Below are 18,235 nucleotides of genomic sequence, written 5' to 3'. Positions count from 1 at the left end.
GTCGGCAGTAGTAAACAGTTTTGAAACTACCCGTATCTTTATGATGTGTCTTTATGAAAATAGCTGCAGAGATTTGGAAAAATCCGTGCACAAAGAAAATTGTTGGAGAAACTGAGTGGGTACAGTGCAGATGCTGTGTTTTTTTTCTAGCCTGAATATTGTGGTGTGCCCCCTAGTGGAACCATCCGGTAACAGGCATAATAAACAGGCACGTATACGAACAATTACACCCACGATAGAAGAAGTTGCCTACATGACCATGTTATCAAAAAGCCAGTATATTCCTCAGTAAAATTGGTTGCTAATTTATGAAACAAAGCGGCCGAGATGCAAAACATCTTTTTGTAAATGGCTTGAATAAAACCAAGAGACAAAGATCAACTTTATTGCTCTAGTGCACCTGAAAACTATTATGTGCATGATATTCCGTTAAGATATTCATGATTACCAAAGAATGAAGAACTCTGACTTACATTTTGGCCACACATCAGCTGCCTGGAGAGAGCAGGAGTGGGGATGATGACGCCGTTGCTAATACGTGATGATTGGCTGGGTGGGAGGATCATGCCCTGCTCACGCTGTCTTGCTGCCAAACACAACAAGACAGCAACAATGGTGACGAGCCAGGGAAATTCAAAGGTAGCGTCCTCAAACTGGAAGTACCGGCGCTACTTCTCGCTCATTTTGATTAAAGGCACGAATGTTTATGTGACATGCACGCTATGTCCAGGAAAAAAAACTTTATCCACGTCTATGGCAAACCATTTTAACATTTATATATATATATATATATAGATATATATAGTAGCCAGACATGTTGCAGATATCTGTAATTCAGTTTTGCCTAGTCAAAAAGAACATTTCAGATATCCGCAACTACGTTCTTGCTAGGACAAATATTGTCACTTTTGCCATTCATTTGTCATTACAGATATCTACAATTCAGATGCGGATATCCTCTATGTGAATTGTGGATATTGGTAACTGAATTACGACTATTCATAATTCCAGTTCAAGATGTCTTTAATTCAGCTCAATTAAAGATATCTACATGTTCCTTTTCAGAGATCTTAAATTAAGTTTTGACTAGGTGAAATGACGTTGCAGATATCTCAAACTGGAATTTCGCCGAGTCAAAATGACTTGCATCATCTATACATATGAATGGCAAAAGTTGCGTCATATGTCCTAGCAAGAACATAGTTGTGGATATCTGTAATTCAGTTGTGTCTAGGAAAAACTGAATTACAGATATCTCTATATTTTGTTTCGACTAGTCACAATTGAAACATGAAAAATAACGCCACAGTTACTTTGCTGAGTAACTAATTACTCTTACAATGAGGTAACCGAGTTACGAACCCGATTACTTTTTGGGAGAAGCAATTTATAACTGTAACTAATTACTTTTTTAAAGTAAGACGATCAACACGGCCCCTTGATGGCCCCTTATCCAGAAAAATCCTAGATCTGCCACTATGTTCATGGTCCCCAGAGCATAAAGCATATGGTCTTTTCCCACTTTCATTGGCTGTCGTTTGTGTGTTTTTTATATAGATAATTACTTATTAACAACTAGTGTCCGTGGATCAAATCCAAATTTGGACTATACTTTACAAAATATACACATCAGTTTGTTTACTAGATTTTAAAACTAACTAGCAAACAACAGCACAAGAACACTAAAATAGTAAAATGTGAACATGCTGTGAAACGAGATGAAGAGGTTGCAGAGTTAAATCAGGGGCCTCTTTCTCAATATCAACCTGTGAGCCAGAACATGCCTCTTTCTGCCCTCTTCATCATCATCCTCCCAGGTCTGTTTACTCAAACATCCCTCCAGGCCGCCATTAGCACAAGATAAGCGACAGAAACACACATGTGAGTCTTTTCTGAACACAAGCACACAGTAAAAACACAAAGTCGTGCACTCAGCACCCGGTCTTCTCACATACTGAACTAATTCTTGTACAGTGATGAAGTCTGCAACCACGCGAACGCTGAACCTGCTGACAAAGGTGTCTGCTCCTTTTAGGTAAATACCCCTCAGTGACTGAGCTGAGGGCCGCTCAGTATTTACATGTCTGCGGGGAACACCCTTCAAAATTACCATGTGTCATCTCTATCACTCACACACTCAGGAAGTAATTACTGCTCAACTCCTCCATCATGTTAAAGCAACTCTGCGGTTTGAAGAGTTACTAAAACCGTTGCTTGTGTCCTTTGTCGCAGCGTCTGAGGAGGAGAACGTGCTCGAGGTATGTCGGTTATAAAATTAGAAAGATGCTCTGCAGTCTCCCAAGAGTAGCATCGGGCTCCCTGCATTCATCTTTTACAACAAATACCACCCTGACAAACCACAGCAGCCATGACGTTTCCTTGATAAATGTACTTATAAGTACAACTACTTTACCACGGTACAATATATGAACACTTATTCAGTGAATATACTGATCTGCTCATGCTTTTTCTTGTCCAAATGAAGTCTAAAGTGTAGATTACCTAAAGTAGAACAAAGTAAAATACTTAAAAGTAGTAAGAAGTAATAACATAAGGAGTTAAACCATATTTTAGACTTTCTAAATAGTTTTGTATTTATTGTGTTTTTATGTCCTTTACACTTATAATTATGTTTAAATAAATAAAAGCAGAATAACTGAGTGCTTTGTGTAAAGTTCATTGTAGTTTAACTTATTCTTACTCATCTTGTATATGCTTTAACATATTATCAGTGTTGGCATATATAACCTCTGTAGCTACTTTATGTCAGGAGGAAAACATCATGGTTGATGTTTTTGGAAATATTCATTAAACAAATGTAGTCGTTTTCCTCCAAAAATAAAAATCTTTGATTTTTCTCCATGTGAAGTATAAAGTAAATGAAATAAAACTTTAAATACCAGCACAATCTTTCAGTTAATGAAAATTATAATAAAACGGAGAATATATTCATTAATTAACCAGCTTCAGAGAGTTAAATAAAAATCAGTCCTTTATTCCACAATTAAAACAAATGAGCTTTTACAACCAGACAGCAGACAGTGAGAGGTCAAGAGATTAGGAAGAAATGACATGGAACTCAGGAACGAGTGAACTCTAAATGCTAGTCCTCTCCAGAAGAAAAACTCAACAAATCTGTAGATTAACCCTTTACCAACATGTTGAGATGGTCTGGGGTCCTGTGGTGAATTCGATAACTTTAAAATTAATCAAGATCAAGATATCCATGCTTTCCCAGATTCAATGAAGGCTTCTGAGCAGTTCTTCATCCAAACCTGGTCACAGGTTTCTGTCAAACAAACCGCTCTGTCGCAGCAACAGCAAAACCTTGGCATTTTGGAGTCAAACAAAGACAGTTTTCACTCAAACTTTAAGCACAAACACTTCACATATCTTTAAATATTAAAATTGGCTTTTGTAAACAGCAACTTGGGGGACAGTGCTTTACAGCAAGTGCATTATTCATGTTGTATATGTGCTTCTGTGTGTATGGCGGCAACAAGGTGACAGGAAAGGTTCTTTTTCTTGTCAGTGGTGGTCTGGTAACGGCTTAAAGGCAGAGCGAGGTTCTGCTCCCTGCATGTTCACAGTTTAATGGTCCAAACATCTCAAGATGCCAAACATCCGGCACGGTTTTTTCCCCATTCACTTCGGTCTTCTGGCAGTTAACCGCTGCTGCTACCGCGCTGTGACCATCCACAGGCCCAGCGCCACGTTGGCTGCCAGCAGGGCGCTGCCTGCCAGCAACAGGAAGAAACCAATTAGCTCGCGCTTCTGACGGTCTGTTACCACAGTAACCAGCGTGGCCTCCAGCAGAGCGTTCAGCATCCACTGACCGTCCAGAGCGAAGCAGGGCACGGAGTTGACTACCGCTAAAGCACCAGAGAGGGACACCACATATCTGAGGCGCAGGACAGCTCAGGACAATATACACAGGTTTCCATGTAAAGTCTTCATCATTCTCACCAAAAGGAAGGTTTAGGTTTCGGCCTGACGAGCAGCTTATTCATTCCAGTTTTTTTTAGTACACTAATGGTGTTTTTATCTCTTTTTCTAATTCACTTTTGTACCAAATCTTATTTCATACTGCATATTCACACCTGATCCACCACTGAAGTCTGAAAACCAGAGGGGGTGCAGTACTTCAATTATTCATTAAATGAAATAGCTACTTCACCACAAATAAGCAGCAGGGAAAGGATGGATTTAAATAATACACTAAATATGATACAGACATTTAAAGAGTCTACTGTATGGTTTAATTACAGGTTAACAGCTTGTTTCAAAGTTTGGTTCAAACTGAACAAAATACTCTGGTTAGAAATGGAGATGGACCCACTATTTAAGCACCAAAGCATCTAAAAACAGGAGACTTTGCTGTATTCTGGCTTCTGAGATGCCAGAGGATCAGTGAGAAACTGCTGGAGGCTGGCAGAGCGCGATACTGGATAGCATCGTAGCTACTCATACTTCAGATGACCAGGCAGCCATTAAAATATGCTACAAGGTGATGTGATCAGTGAAAGTCGGGACAACAAATCTGTGGGAGCGAATGACTTAATTGTAGCTGGATAAAAACCCATCACTTTGGAAAGCAGCACTCTGTACAGCCAATGTAAAGCTTTTCATCATGTCCTACGCTCTGAAACCCACAATCCAACTTTAAACAGCACTTTGTTTCAGAGATGTTAAAAAATAATCCCATTTTAATCCTCCAGGCACTGGTTTTTTCAGGTGGCAGATTTTAAACTGGTGAACAACTGGAAATCAAAGCAGCAGAAGAAGAAGTGGCTGATCAACAACAACCAAAGGAAAAAGTTGCCTGCTTCAATCACACGATCAGTGGGTGGGTGGGGGGGGGGGGGCACCTTTACAGCTATACTTGAATTTGTCAATGTTTCTTAAAAACAAGAAGTTGAAAAAAATTAAATGTTTGGGGTTTTAGCTGCTGCCTTCCTTTACTGGAAAATATTGCTTAACGTTTGATCTTATTCATGCGCCTAATTCAATTTGTGTACTTCTTCTTATGGACAGTTCGTGACCTCGTAATCCGTGTGTTCCTGTCAGCAGAACCACAATGCTGGTCTGCTGATAAGACAAAAATAATCTACAACTGATAACAAAGTGCAACTAAAATGATTTAAAAGTGCCGACGTGCAATTAAAGTGCACATGGCCTCAAAATGTTTAAAAAAAGAGAATCAGACATTCAGAAATTAAATTAAACTTAATTAGTGGAATATAACCTCCTAAAGCAACGCATCCATCACCTCAGAACAATTACTGCAGAGTCCTGCAGAAAGAAAAGGATACTTGCAGAAGGTCTCCAAGAAGACGGGCAGGTCCAGGTGGAGGAAACCAAAGCGGGGGATGAAGTTGGTCAGACTTACTGGGAAAGACAAAACAGGAATCAGAGGGGTGATAATTTCATGACAAGCCTCCTCCTGCTCATTATAAGAGTCAGCTCAACACCTACAACATCAAGTCAGCACTCATTATGTGGATATTACTGTTTACAGTTAGCTGTGGGTGGTGTAAGCCTTCCTGAAAGATGGAGCCTCTGAAGCAAAACTGAACGTTAGATTTTACTTACTATCATTTAGGCTCCACGAACCTCAGAATTTTTAAGGTGTGATTTCCTATTCAATCAAAGCGCACAACAAAATAAAGAAGTGCGTGAGCACCTGTGTACGTACCGGCGTACTGCAGGTGCGGCGGATACCCCACAAACAGCATGTGAGTGTTGGGAGGGTGCGTGACCCGGATGAAGCGAGTCTGGTTCTCCAAAGAGGGCGTGACGCAAACGCTGGTGGCGTGGGAGTGCGCGGCGCAGTCGTTGTCTTTGCGACACACCGGCGTCCCCGTCACCATCTTGCGCACCGGCATACAGGCGTACTGCAGCCACAGAGGACACACCGGACATTTGACTCATCTTGACGTGGGCTATCTCTTGTTTCCCTCCGGTTTGTCTACTCTTGACTTCTTTTGCACACGTTTTAATCTCCTGACTACAGACTGAGTCACTGGAGCCAGCTTCTTTTTCCTGCGCTGTTTTGCATTCATTCAAAATTCCTGTGCTTTATAAACAGCGCACTGTCAAACATTTCTTTCTGTGGATAACACTCGGGAACAGAACAAAAGCAGCTTTTTTGGAATCTTTGGATTCTTTCTCATCACATTGAGGTTTCACAGACAGTTTATTCACACCTCTGTGAAAAAGAGAATCTGTTCAAAGGGGAAGCTCCTTTTTTTTTTTTTTTAAACCTGGACCTTATTTCTGGCATAAAATACGTTCCAAAATAAGGTCCACGTTTAAAAAAAAAACAAAAAAACAAACGAACTTTAAGTTCCTCGGAAACAACAACATTCAGAAGAAGACTGAGCCCTGCAGCAAACAGACTGACTCACACAGACGCTGATGATCTCCCTGATCCTGGAGTCAGTCGGGGATCACATGAGGAAAAAAAATGAGGAAGCACACCGAGACGGACTAAAACTTCTGCTACAAACTCTGTCTGTCCACACAAAACAGCAATAAATGAGGTAATAAAATAAAGGAGGTAAAATGAAAATGCTGCTCACGTCACAAAAAGCCTGTGTGTGTGTGTGTGTGTGTGTGTGTGCATTACCTCTCTTTCCCTGCTGTTCCTGCCCTGTGGTTTGATGTAGGAGAAGCAGAGGTCCGTCAGGCTGTTGTTGCTGCAGCAGTCCATCGTTCCATCCAGACGCTTGAAAGCTAGCGGAGAAAAAGAAGAAGACAATAACGGTGTATCTCACACGCCGCTGACTCCTGATGTGTCACATGCTTCACTGCTTGTAGAGTAGAGAAGATGTCCTGCAGTGATATGACACATTATACAGCAGAGGCATCTGAAATCTTTTAAAACGTATATACAGCCACATAGATGACATAAATCTGTTGTTTGGTGTGCTGAAAAGGAAAATCTCTCTTTAATTTCACCCTCAGCATGAAGCTGGACCTTCTGCTAACACTTGTTACAATATATATTTTGAGCTGAGTTGATTGCTGGCCAATCAGAACTTTTGTTGCTGCTCTGTGGGTCCGACCTAATTTCTTCTTCAAGTGGCACACAGTGGTGAAATTAAATGTTAAAAGCAATTAAGTCAATGTCAGCTGAAAGGCGTCGGGTCTCCTTAAAAAAATACTTTAAACATCTTCGGTTTTGACACCCACCTCGTCCATGAGCCCAGCTGGGCTGCAGGCTGGCAGAAGGGACACAGTACCCTGTCTGCGGGGTGTGAGAGAGGTGAGACAGGCAGCTGGTCCAGTCCTCCACCCCTCTGACGGGACAGTCCTCAAGCGCCGTCACGATGTCCCCGACCGACAGCCCCCTGGGCCCGTCAGCTGCAGATCCCTGCGCCAAAGACGCACACAAGCAAAAAACTTTGTACAAATGGCTAAAAGGTCACAGAAGACGTGTTTGTTGGCTTCGGTCCAGCAAGTTTTAGTTGTTGGGAAACGCTAGGAGGGAACATGGATTGACAAACACTTTCCTTTGCCAACTGCTGCTCATGAGCTCCTTAGCCAAGACCGATATCAGGAATAAGCTGAGGCTGTAGATTAAAAGCTGAAATGACAGCTTGTTGATTTTCTGCAAGCATAAAACTAAGCAATTGTCCCCCTCCAGCTCGCCTTATTCAGCTGACTGACGTGTGCTACGGCTCTCCACGGGGTGTGTTAACATGCACAAGTTTTCTGAAGTATCCCATTTCTATGGCTGTGCATGCAAGCATCAACTCCTGATTTCAGTAACACTGGTGGCAGCGAACGGCTCACATATAAAAAGCACAGCGCAGTGCAGTTAGGGTTGATAAAGGCGAGCCTTTCACACCTGCCTGCAGAAACAAAACGCTGTACCGAGGACACAGCATGCTCTATACACACAGGGACTGAGATCTGCTCTGTTCCAAGTAAAAGTCATAGCCCCATCCTCCAGTCTAACAACTGGAGTATTCAGGTTCATTAGCGTGTTTGACCTGATGAGGCCTGATGCAGCTGATGTGAGCGCGTCCTGTCAGACCTCGAGCAACGTTGGCGTGTGCACACAAGCTCAAGTTTGCTTTGATTTTGTCCCCCATTGTTGACATAGTATCAATCATTTCCAATAAAAACCAAAGGTTTCACCTCGTGAATGCAGTTTCTTCAGAGCTGAAAAAAAAAGCTTTTCCTAACAAAAGCTTCATGTCTGAATGGGTTAAATCCTAGTTTTAAAGCGTGTCTAGGCTTTGGTCATACTCAGGAGATGAGGTTTACATTGGACTACAGAAAGCTGGTTACTCATATTTCTGTAGAAGAAGCACACAGGGTCATAAATGTGTGAAAAAAAAAAAAACATTTCAGCTACAACGATCTTTACAAGCCATTCAGCCATGCTTTTAATCAGAAGTGCGTTTTCCCAGATTCTGAGTGCAGTACAGAGGAGCTTAGCTCATGGTTTCACTCCACTTGTCAAACTGTTTTGGACACTGTGTCTCCATTGAAAACCAGGCACCCTACAACTACAGCTGAACCCTGCCTAAATGACACGACTCATACTGTCAGACGCGAGTGCCGTAGAGTGGAAGAAGGACAAACTGCAGGTGTCTTTTCAAAGGCTAAGAGACTGCTGGAGTCGCTATCAGCGAACAGGGAAAGATGCTAAAAGGAAATATTTCTCTGACATTATCCTGTCAGACTGTCACAAGCCCGTGTTCTGTTTAAGTCCATAAACTCGCTTCTTTATGCCTCGCAAACTGTCTGTATGGAGCCCTCCACTACCGTCTGTGAGAGCTTTCTGCACTTTTTTTTTGATAAGGTCTCTTTTACCAGAGCTCTTATCTCACCTCCTGCTTACGACCCTTTAATCTCTGTACCCTGCACAGCTGTTTTTAACCAGCTTGAGCCGGTGACTCTGTCCGTTTTACAGGAGATTGTTGGTCGTTTTAAGCCCTCAGGTTCTCCAGATGATGCTGAATCAACATGGAAAGCATCACAGTTTGAAAAAGTGTAAAATAATATCTGCATGAAGGTGTTATTGGCAAAGATGTTGAATCCCCTTTAAATTCTGCTGACCTGATTTGATTAATTAAGGTTAAAAAAAAATCATAAATCACATCACTTACGGAACAGTTTGACATTTTGAACAGAGCTAGGCTCACTTCTCAACTAAAAGCTCAATAATAGATGCAGATGCTTGCTTCAACAGTACAGACTCCGGCTGGTTTTCCAAACTATACAAACAGCTGCCTGGGTGTTGAGCTCCATCAGTGTAAAAAACTGATATTAAAGTATCAACCCATTCGTGGCTCCTGATGGAAAACCTGCAGCTCTCACCTGCACAACCTCAGTGACCAGCGCCCCGGCTCCAGTGAAGTACAGGGGAAACAGGAGGATGGGCAACAGGAAGAGGAAGGCCAGCGCCGACACACACAGGACAAAGTTGTGCCAAACCCCTGAAGAGAGAGAGAGAGAAAAACAAGACATTCTTTTAATCCTTACTTTTTATCTTCTGGCACTTTTAATAGTCACATCCATTGTGTTAAAGTCTGTTTGAAACCAGATGCTGCAGTAATAACCGTTTCATAAAATAAAGTGATATCTGCATCAGTGACAGACTTTCTAGTATAAAATTAAATTGTCTCCGTTTTAAGTGCCGAGCTGCAGCGGATGCTGTGTCACACTGTGCAAACACAGCCGTTTCATTTAAGCACATCTCATTAATTCTTCAAATAAATGCATCTGAAATGTCTTCTTTTCTTTTTATTCGACTGTCCAACATCCAAAGATATTCAGTGTACAACAAGAGAAAATGAAGAAAACTAGAAGTCATTCATGTTAGAGAACCCACACCCTGTTCAATCTGTTCAGTTGCTGCATCCAAGCATTTATTTTGGGCTCATACATTCATCAGACGCATCTAAATAAAGTGTTTATCTACTCCTCACACCACTAAGCAGATAACAGAAGTTTATTATTCGTAAAATATCCAAGATGTCTTGATCCATGTGTGCTTCTCCAACAGCCTTCTACATGCTCTCCACATACTCCGGCTGTAGGATGTCGTGGCAAAAGAGTAACCGCTGCTCACTAAAAATAACCGTCTATACCATCTTAATTATGCAAGAAGACTCAAGTCTCTGAAAACCACAGGAGGAAAAGTCTCATCGTCTGATGAGGTCAACACAGAACATTTGAGTCCTGAGTCTCCTAAGTCGGGGGAAATTAAAAGCTGAAGAAAACATGAGAAAATATTTTTCTTTCCATCTTTTTTTTTTTACAGTAGGCTTTAATTTCAGGTCTATGAGCAGGAAGCTTGAGTACATTTCAGATACTGGTTCATGCAGTAAACAAACAAGCTCGGGATAAATGATAAACGTGCGATGTCAGTCAGCCCCCCCACTCTGCTGTGGACATACCAAGAAATAAACAAGCACAGCAGTTATGTCACCACTCCCCTGATGGGAATAGCATCCTCCTCGCTCTGGTTTGTCATGTGACTCCACTGGACGTCTCAGTCCTGTGTCTGGAGTCCCTACCAAGTTATTTTCTTGTCAGAAAGGCCTTGGGGAAATTTTGCACTGAATGGACACAGACACAGAGTTTCACAGAAGCTCTTCGCTGCCCCCCGAAGGCGGCAAACAGCAAAGGGAAACCCAGTGAGTTTGCACTTCGGCAGCTGCATTATCATCTGCAGGGAGATGCTAACACACACTAACAGTAGCAACTGTTTTATTTTACTTGGAACACAAACCAGCATTTAAACATCACAACTGTTCAAAATGCTTGTTTTCTGAATGTGACAGCGACAGATTATCATTTTCTGAAAACAAAGAAACCATACGACCCTCCTCTACATGATAATACTTCACACAGTGCAAAGCAACCTCCTTATCAAAGGATTTTAGCTTTATATAATCCCAGTGCATCTTCCCATCTCCTTCTGTTGTTTCAGGCTACAGTCAAACTGCTCAACAGAATAAATATCTGCCTCCACCTAAACCAACTACAACAGCAAACAACTACTTATACTTTCAAGGTATCTGCTATTTTTGAGGGGAAAAATAGAATCATTTTTCTTTGAATGACTAAAGAACATTCATCACTTCTCTACTTTCTTGCATGACTTCTATGTACAGATACTTAAAGGTGGATGAGATATCAAGCTAATATTTGTTCTCACGTGGTTTCATCTGGCAGAAACTGGTCAAATTGGGCCTAATTTCAAAGGAAATCACACATGTGGGGGAAAAATAGAAAAAAAAAAACATTTAACAAAAGAAAAAAAAATCATATCTTAAAACAGGAAATTCTTGAGGAGCTAAGAAGAGATATTGGTGCTCATCAGGGTGGAATATGCTATAAAACAGGGGTGTCAAACTCCAGTCCTCAAGGGCCGTTGTCCTGCAGGTTTTAGATGTTTCCCTGCTCCAACACACCTGATTCAGATTGATGCCTCATTAGCTGGTTTGTGCAGAATGTAACAATCTTTTGAAAAGATCCATTTAATCATTTAATTTGACATCCCTGCTATAAAACCATCTGTAAAGGGTTTCACCTCCACCAATTAGACACACTATGTACACATGGAGGAAATTTAAAGCCACTCCTACCCTCAACAAGTGTGATCAACCAACAAATATCCCACTTAGACAGGATATTTGAACTGAATGCCAACAGAAAGTGGATCAAATAGCACAATGATCCAAACCACATGAGCTGTTCTTCCAGAAAATGGCAAAAGAACAACATTTATGTCCTGACTTTAATCCAAGATGGAAGGCCTTGGGTTAAAGCAGTGTTTCTCAATTCCGGTCCACATGACCCACTGTCCTGCATATTTTCCATGTTTCCCTCCTCCACCATGGGCTATGATTGAGAAACACTGGGTTAAAGCCATTCTGTGTAGAGTTGTGAGCTAAAATCCCTCCAATATGACATTTTGTCACATTTAAAAAAAAATCATCTATTTTATGGACTGAAGTGAAAATCAGATGTTTTAGATCATTTTTATGCAGAAACATAAAGCGCTTAACAAATCTTAAAGCACCACTGCAAGCCCTGATGTTTGCATACATTAAAATGAACTAACAGACTTTTTCTTTGAAATAACCTGCAACAAAACGTGTTCCTTTCCTCTCACTTTACACTTCTGATAATTTAATATCATAAGCACTACCTTGTACTGAATAAGCATTTTTTAAACAACCTACTCGACTGCCATCCAATTAAAAACGAAACCGTTTCTCAGACTTAACTGCACTGACATTATTGAGCCTTTTTCCCAGGCTTCCACTGATCACCTACGATGGCAGACATCGGTAATATTCGTGCACGTATAACTGTCGCCTCCACCAATCAATTAATCCTGCTCCAATTTTCCTTATTGCAAGTGAAATGATTAGATGCAATGTGGCTCGGCAATAAATTGCACTGAGTGACCTTCAACGCCAACAACAACACGCTTATAATAATTGTGATTAATAGCTGTGATCACATTAGCTGGCAAATAGACAGGTGGCTGTAAAGAGTTATCAGGAGAACACCAGGTAAACTGTTTTACCTGCACAGAAGATGCGGAGCTGCTGAGTGGGCGATATGAGGTTGAGGTGTGTGGTGAAGAGGTCCACAAACGCACCAGGATACACCACGAAAACAAACATCCCAAAACCATTCACCCTCACTTGTTCCCTGCAAGAGGACAGAAAAGTTTGACACATTTATTGATGTTTCAGTGGATTTTTTTCCACCAAACTGGTTCCAGTGCTTGTTTAGAGCCAGAACCCGACTTAAAACCAGTTCTTTCTGAGTCCTTTCTGAGTGCTTTTTTTGAGATCTTCATTTCTGAGCGCTGTCAGGAGCGTTCACAAACATCAACCGTTGTTCGAACGTTTAAAAGCAGTAAGACGTGATATTAAGACATTTGTTTGGGAAAAATAGATCAAATGTCTCCCTGCGTTGTGGTCCTCAAAATAAATTCTGATTACACAAGAGGGAGGGTCAAGTATGCTTTGGAAGACACGTTTAAAGTGAATCTCTGTGGTAAACGTGCAAAATCAAACCAATTCTACGCTAGATCATCGATTCTTTATGGACCCAACCTAGAACTAGCTCCGGCCCTAAACCAGCACTGGAACCACTAGTGATTTAGTGATTTTAAAAAATGAGTCTGGAAAGAACAGAGTATTTAGTAGTTCTTAAAAAGTATGCAAACAACTATTATGACACTCTTTTCAGACAATTCTGTTAAATCTGTCCTTTCAAAAGGAGTCATTTAAACTGATCCTCATGGATACTGTAGGGTCAAGTGTCTGTGAGGATCATGTTTTCCTGCAAAATGTGGAAGTAATGCTTCCTGTAACAGACGGTCGAAAAAAACCTGAGAAAAAATACAAATGCTCAGCTTATTAATCACCACATTTCCTAAGAGTCATTTACCTACGTAAGACTCTTAACTCTTCAGTGTTTGCTGGGATCAGACGGATCAGAAAAGATGCCTGGCATTGACTAAAAAAAAAAAAAAAAAAAAAAAAAAAAAAAAAAACACCCTCTTGGACGGATTCCTTGGCCAAGAAGAAAGTCAAACATACATGAAAAAGACATCAGTGGATTTAATAGTGAGGTGCGACAGCAGTCAGACAGACCGACACTACTTCCATATTCAGCCTGGATTTGTTTATGAGCCAAAAACAAGTGTGTCTGTCAGATGCAAGACAAAAACATCCAACATCCTTTAACTTCCTTGTGTAGTTGCTGCTCACGCCTGCAGGTTGACATTGAAACACAGTGTTGAAGGATGAGTGTGTGTTTTACCTCAACGCTGCCACAGCGTGGCCCAGCTCATGTATAACTCCACTGAGCAGCAGAGCGATGAAGAAGTAGGCCAGCTGACTGGTGGGAAGATTGACACCTGGGACCTGAAAACACACCAGATGCCAAAAAAAAAAAACAACTGTGATACAGAAACGCAACAAGAGAGTAAAAATAAGCATGTTTCAAGACCTTTTCCTGCATTTCTATCCACTAACAGAAGTATTTTGATTGAAGCATAGTGGGATATATTTATCTGCAGAAGCTGTAAATGAAGCCACATTTAAAACTTCCTCCCTCACATTTATCACTCCATATTTCAGCTGAAGTGCATTTTATCTGTGTGAGCTGCATCCTATTCTCCTCTTGGCTGTGCAGAGCGTTTTCTGTCACTCCGGGCTGACTTCTCAGTTATAAATGGCCTGCTAATAGCTTCCCATGAATCACCTCCAGAGGTCCACTGGGAACAGCGCTCACATTAATTCACAGCTATTTGACACCACAATGAAACAGTAAGAATGAAAAGTGCTCCTTATAATTCAGGGTTCTTTTGTGCTAGATTGAAGACCAAATGTGACACTGTAAGCAGAGGGGAGACACAAACCCGCACAGATTCATTCTAATGAAATATTTGACACTTGCAAACACGCAACTTCTATTTGTTCACGATTTTGAATGTGCTGTAAAACGCTCATAAATCAACGTACCACCACTTGCAGGGCCTGCTCCCCTCCAATTCGAGGGTTGTCGGTGGTCATCTGCGCGTACGTCTGCTGCAGCGTTTTTATCAGCAGCACCACTGACCCGAACATGGCAACGATACCAAACACAAGGCCACTGTTGAACCTGGGAAACGCACAGATTGAACAAATTAGTTCTGGAGCAGGAATTTATGAAGACGTGATCAGGATAAAAGCTTGCACACAAGAACCAAAGGAACACCTGCACTTAAACAAAAGGGAAGACATGAAATAAAGTCATTCAATTTGGGGTGAGTCCAGAAAAGATGCAGGAAGTTGGGTTTATTCTCACCACAGGTAGAGAGCTCGGGGGTTGATGCGGGCGCAGTGCGCAAACAGCCGGTTGAACATGGTGGTCTGCCATCTCACATGGAAAGGAGACAACATCAGCCCCCGACTGGCGAGCCACGACTCGTAGCTGATCCGGTGTGTGACGGACGACTGCAGGACCAACAAAAAGTTCAACCAAAGAGGGGAATCAGAGCTGTGTTCTTCCAGAAAAATAACAAGGAAACAAAGCAAGGAAATGTATCTATGATGTGAGGGTCGGCACGGGAAGGGCGCAGTCACCCAGTCAAACCAAACACACATTCAGATGATCTGAGGAACCGCGAGGATCGATATGGAGTTGATCCATGACAAGGGGCTGGATCACGCCCTGCGCTAAAAGATCCCTCTCTGTGGTCGCCAGCTATGAAACAGCTGTTGTATAAAGCACTATTTTACCATCTAAGCCCCTTTAACTCTGGCCATCTAAGGGAAAAAAAAAAAAAAAAACTCAACTCCCCCACAACCCTGACTCGTTAAGTCTGTTGGAGAAACTTCTCTTCCGTTTTTTGACCATTTTTGACTTCATTTGTCAGTGTCTGCGCACAGGAGCCAGCAGCAAAGATAAATCCACATCTTTGTGGTAAACCCCAGCTCTCTTGGTATGGGATGGTGGAGGTGCCACAAAAAAAAGAACAAGTCGGTAAAAGAATAAGAAAATGAATAAAGAAATACACAAATAAATAAGAGATAAACAAATACATGGAAATACAGGCAAATGAGTAAACAAATGTGGAAGTATAGAGATAACAAAAGAGAAAACATTCCAAAGCTTTTCTGTTTTGCTTTAGATATCTGTTCTTTATTATTGCTTTGTTCTTTCATGTATGTTCCCTTATTTGTCTTTACATTACACGAACATTACAGTCAAGCTATTTTATTAATTTCTCTTATTTTCACATTGTCTTAAAGATTTATTCCCTTTTTTTGTGAAACTCCTATCATTTCATCATTACTCTCATGGACTGACAAACAAAAACAAAATGATATACATTTGGATAAAAATGACGAGATTCCAGATAAATACATCAATCAGGGCTCCGCTGTCTCCTGCTATGACAAAAGCAACTGTTGACCACTGGAGACCATACCACAGACTTATTCAAGACCTTAACCAAAAACATCCCACAGAAAAAGCTTCATTTACCTTCCTATGATGCTATACGACTATGACAGTGGTTACTAATATAATAAAGGCTTCAAAACAGCGGAAGCGGTCGTTTAACAACAGTAACCTTTAACAGGGATGTCAACAACTGTGGCTACAATACAAAATAGTTTAATTTTATCCACCACAGACAGAATTATGAGATGTTATATTAATTGCCAAGGTTTGGCCATAGATGAAAACGCTAATGAAACGCTGCATTTGAAAATATCCGCTAATTAACGTTAACCTGACAACAGCAGGATTTCTTGAGGTGCACAAAGTGGGCTTTAGTGAGGCTGCTCACACGAGCATTGGTCGACCTAACGGCCTCCTCAAACGTTGATTAATCCACCAATGTTAGAGGGGAGGTTGTTAAACTGAAAAACAAACGGTCAAATATTCACCCTGAGTAGTGTGTCTGCCAGATAGACGGCACACCAAACTGCCATCACACACACCAGGAGGGGCACGGGGATCATGGTGCAGTTATCAGATAACTCTCTGCGGAACCGACGACTCAAACTGCACCGCTGCCATGACTCCCTCAGCCTCGCAGCGAGCTGCAGCTAAGCGCATTTAAAACTGCGGAAAAATGTCGACATGTCGTATTAAACGTGCAAAGAGACGCCAAGAGGTTTGTTTGCGGATGCTGTGAATGGAAAGACGCGTCAGAACTCTCTCTTCTTCTACGCTTTCTTTAGCAAGCTAAGAGCTCACTACCGCCACCAAGAGTTAACCTACGGAACATCTCGGTTTTTTTCCATGCAATTTTTCCACAAGAATTACACAAAAATTACTTCAGTGGCGAACATGACAGTGTTTCAGTTTAAACAACAGAAAAACAGCTGCAAAATAAAACCAAAACTGTTATATCAACAGATTTGAGGACAACAATTGAAATAAACAAAATTTGTTTCACAAGCAATGTTTTAATTCCTCATGTGTGTTCCTTATTGAGACGCATTCCTGTTTGACAGTAATTTTTACGTGTAAGGGGATTGATTTAACTTTTGCTGGGCTACAACTCCGGTTAAGATTTTTCTTGGTTGCATTATCTTGTCATGCTTTTAATATAATTTAGCATTTTCTATTCTAACATATCAGTTTTTGTAAAAGCAAGTTTTTTTTATTAATCTTATATTCTTCTAGGGGTCCTTCATTTCAACTATGAACTGGTGTAGGAAGCTTTGAAGACATGCATCAGTGAGAAAGATCTTCATTTGATCTCAAAGGCAATTTCTTAATTTAATTTTTTTAGTAATTTATTCTCATTCCAATTAAGCCATGGATTTTTGCAATGATTGGGAGGGAACATAACAGGTCAATAAGTCAAACATGTATTTGGGGACAAGGCCATTATGTTAGGCTTTGAAGGTGAACAGTTATATTTCAAAATCAATATGATTGATTGATGAAAAGAAAGAAAGAAAGAAAGAAAGATAGAAAGATAGAAAGAAAGAAAGAAAGAAAGAAAGAAAGAAAGAAAGAAAGAAAGAAAGAAAGAAAGAAAGAAAGAAAGAAAGAAAGAAAGAAAGAAAGAAAGAAAGAAAGAAAGAAAGAAAGAAAGAAAGAAAGAAAGAAAGAAAGAAAGAAAGAATAAACTAAAAGCAAACAGAGTGATCAGTTGGTTACTATGGCTGAACTGTTACAAATATTTAAATGTGAGTTTGAATATCGGTTTTCCTTAGTCCAAAAGGTTAAGAGAGTAAAAGGATGCTGATAAACTTGGATTGCATGAGTCAGCTGCAACAAGGAAACCGTCTTCCAGTCTGACTCATTAAACCATAAATGTGACCAATGGAATATAAAAACGCCTTGTGGGTAAAGGCAAACATGTTGCTGCACTTCACATCAGTACACACAGAGCCCTCAGTATGCTAGTATAAACGTTTCATTTTAATATTCTATCTTCATTAGGGAATCAACTGAATCATAAAAGTATGGGCCACCTTCACTGTTGATCTTAACCCAAGAGTTCTGGAGGAACATTGAATTAACCAAAAATAAGAACTTCTGCCTCATAACACACGATAATAAAGCTGATTATAGCAGCTGTGGTGTTGTGTTAATCAGAAGAATATACATAAGTACACATTAAGCCAGTATGTATGCTGTATACTTTTTGCACACTTTTATATACTTTTCAGTATATTGAAAAAAATATTCTGTGATTAAACTAAACACTCAGTGTCTGTAGTCTTGTAGTTGCCTG

General features: G+C 40.7%; 1 protein-coding gene across 2 annotated transcripts; it reads right to left on the bottom strand.

Moving 5' to 3' along the window:
- Positions 1 to 2,974: 2,974 nt before the first annotated feature.
- Positions 2,975 to 16,702, bottom strand: mbtps2 (membrane-bound transcription factor peptidase, site 2). 2 transcript variants are annotated; one of them, XM_072378621.1, is made up of 11 exons: positions 16,428 to 16,702; positions 14,839 to 14,987; positions 14,514 to 14,652; positions 13,810 to 13,913; positions 12,560 to 12,687; positions 9,334 to 9,452; positions 7,195 to 7,375; positions 6,629 to 6,735; positions 5,696 to 5,894; positions 5,313 to 5,388; positions 2,975 to 3,901 (listed from the first exon to the last, which is right to left on the bottom strand). In XM_072378621.1, the coding sequence occupies exons 1-11, from the start codon at positions 16,500 to 16,502 to the stop codon at positions 3,679 to 3,681; spliced, it is 1,500 nt and encodes a 499-aa protein (XP_072234722.1). In that variant the 5' UTR covers positions 16,503 to 16,702; the 3' UTR covers positions 2,975 to 3,678. The 2 variants fall into 2 exon arrangements, 1 of the variants encoding a protein (XP_072234722.1); XR_011910212.1 differs by having other exon boundaries at positions 3,887 to 3,901; positions 5,313 to 5,384.
- Positions 16,703 to 18,235: the final 1,533 nt, after the last annotated feature.

This window comes from Leuresthes tenuis, unplaced genomic scaffold, assembly GCF_036924035.1.
Source record: "Leuresthes tenuis unplaced genomic scaffold, fLeuTen1.0.hap1 SCAF_24, whole genome shotgun sequence".
In the NCBI taxonomy this organism is placed as follows: Eukaryota; Metazoa; Chordata; class Actinopteri; order Atheriniformes; family Atherinopsidae; genus Leuresthes; species Leuresthes tenuis.
Note: the sequence above shows the minus strand (reverse complement) of the source record. Positions and strands in the feature narration are given on the sequence as shown.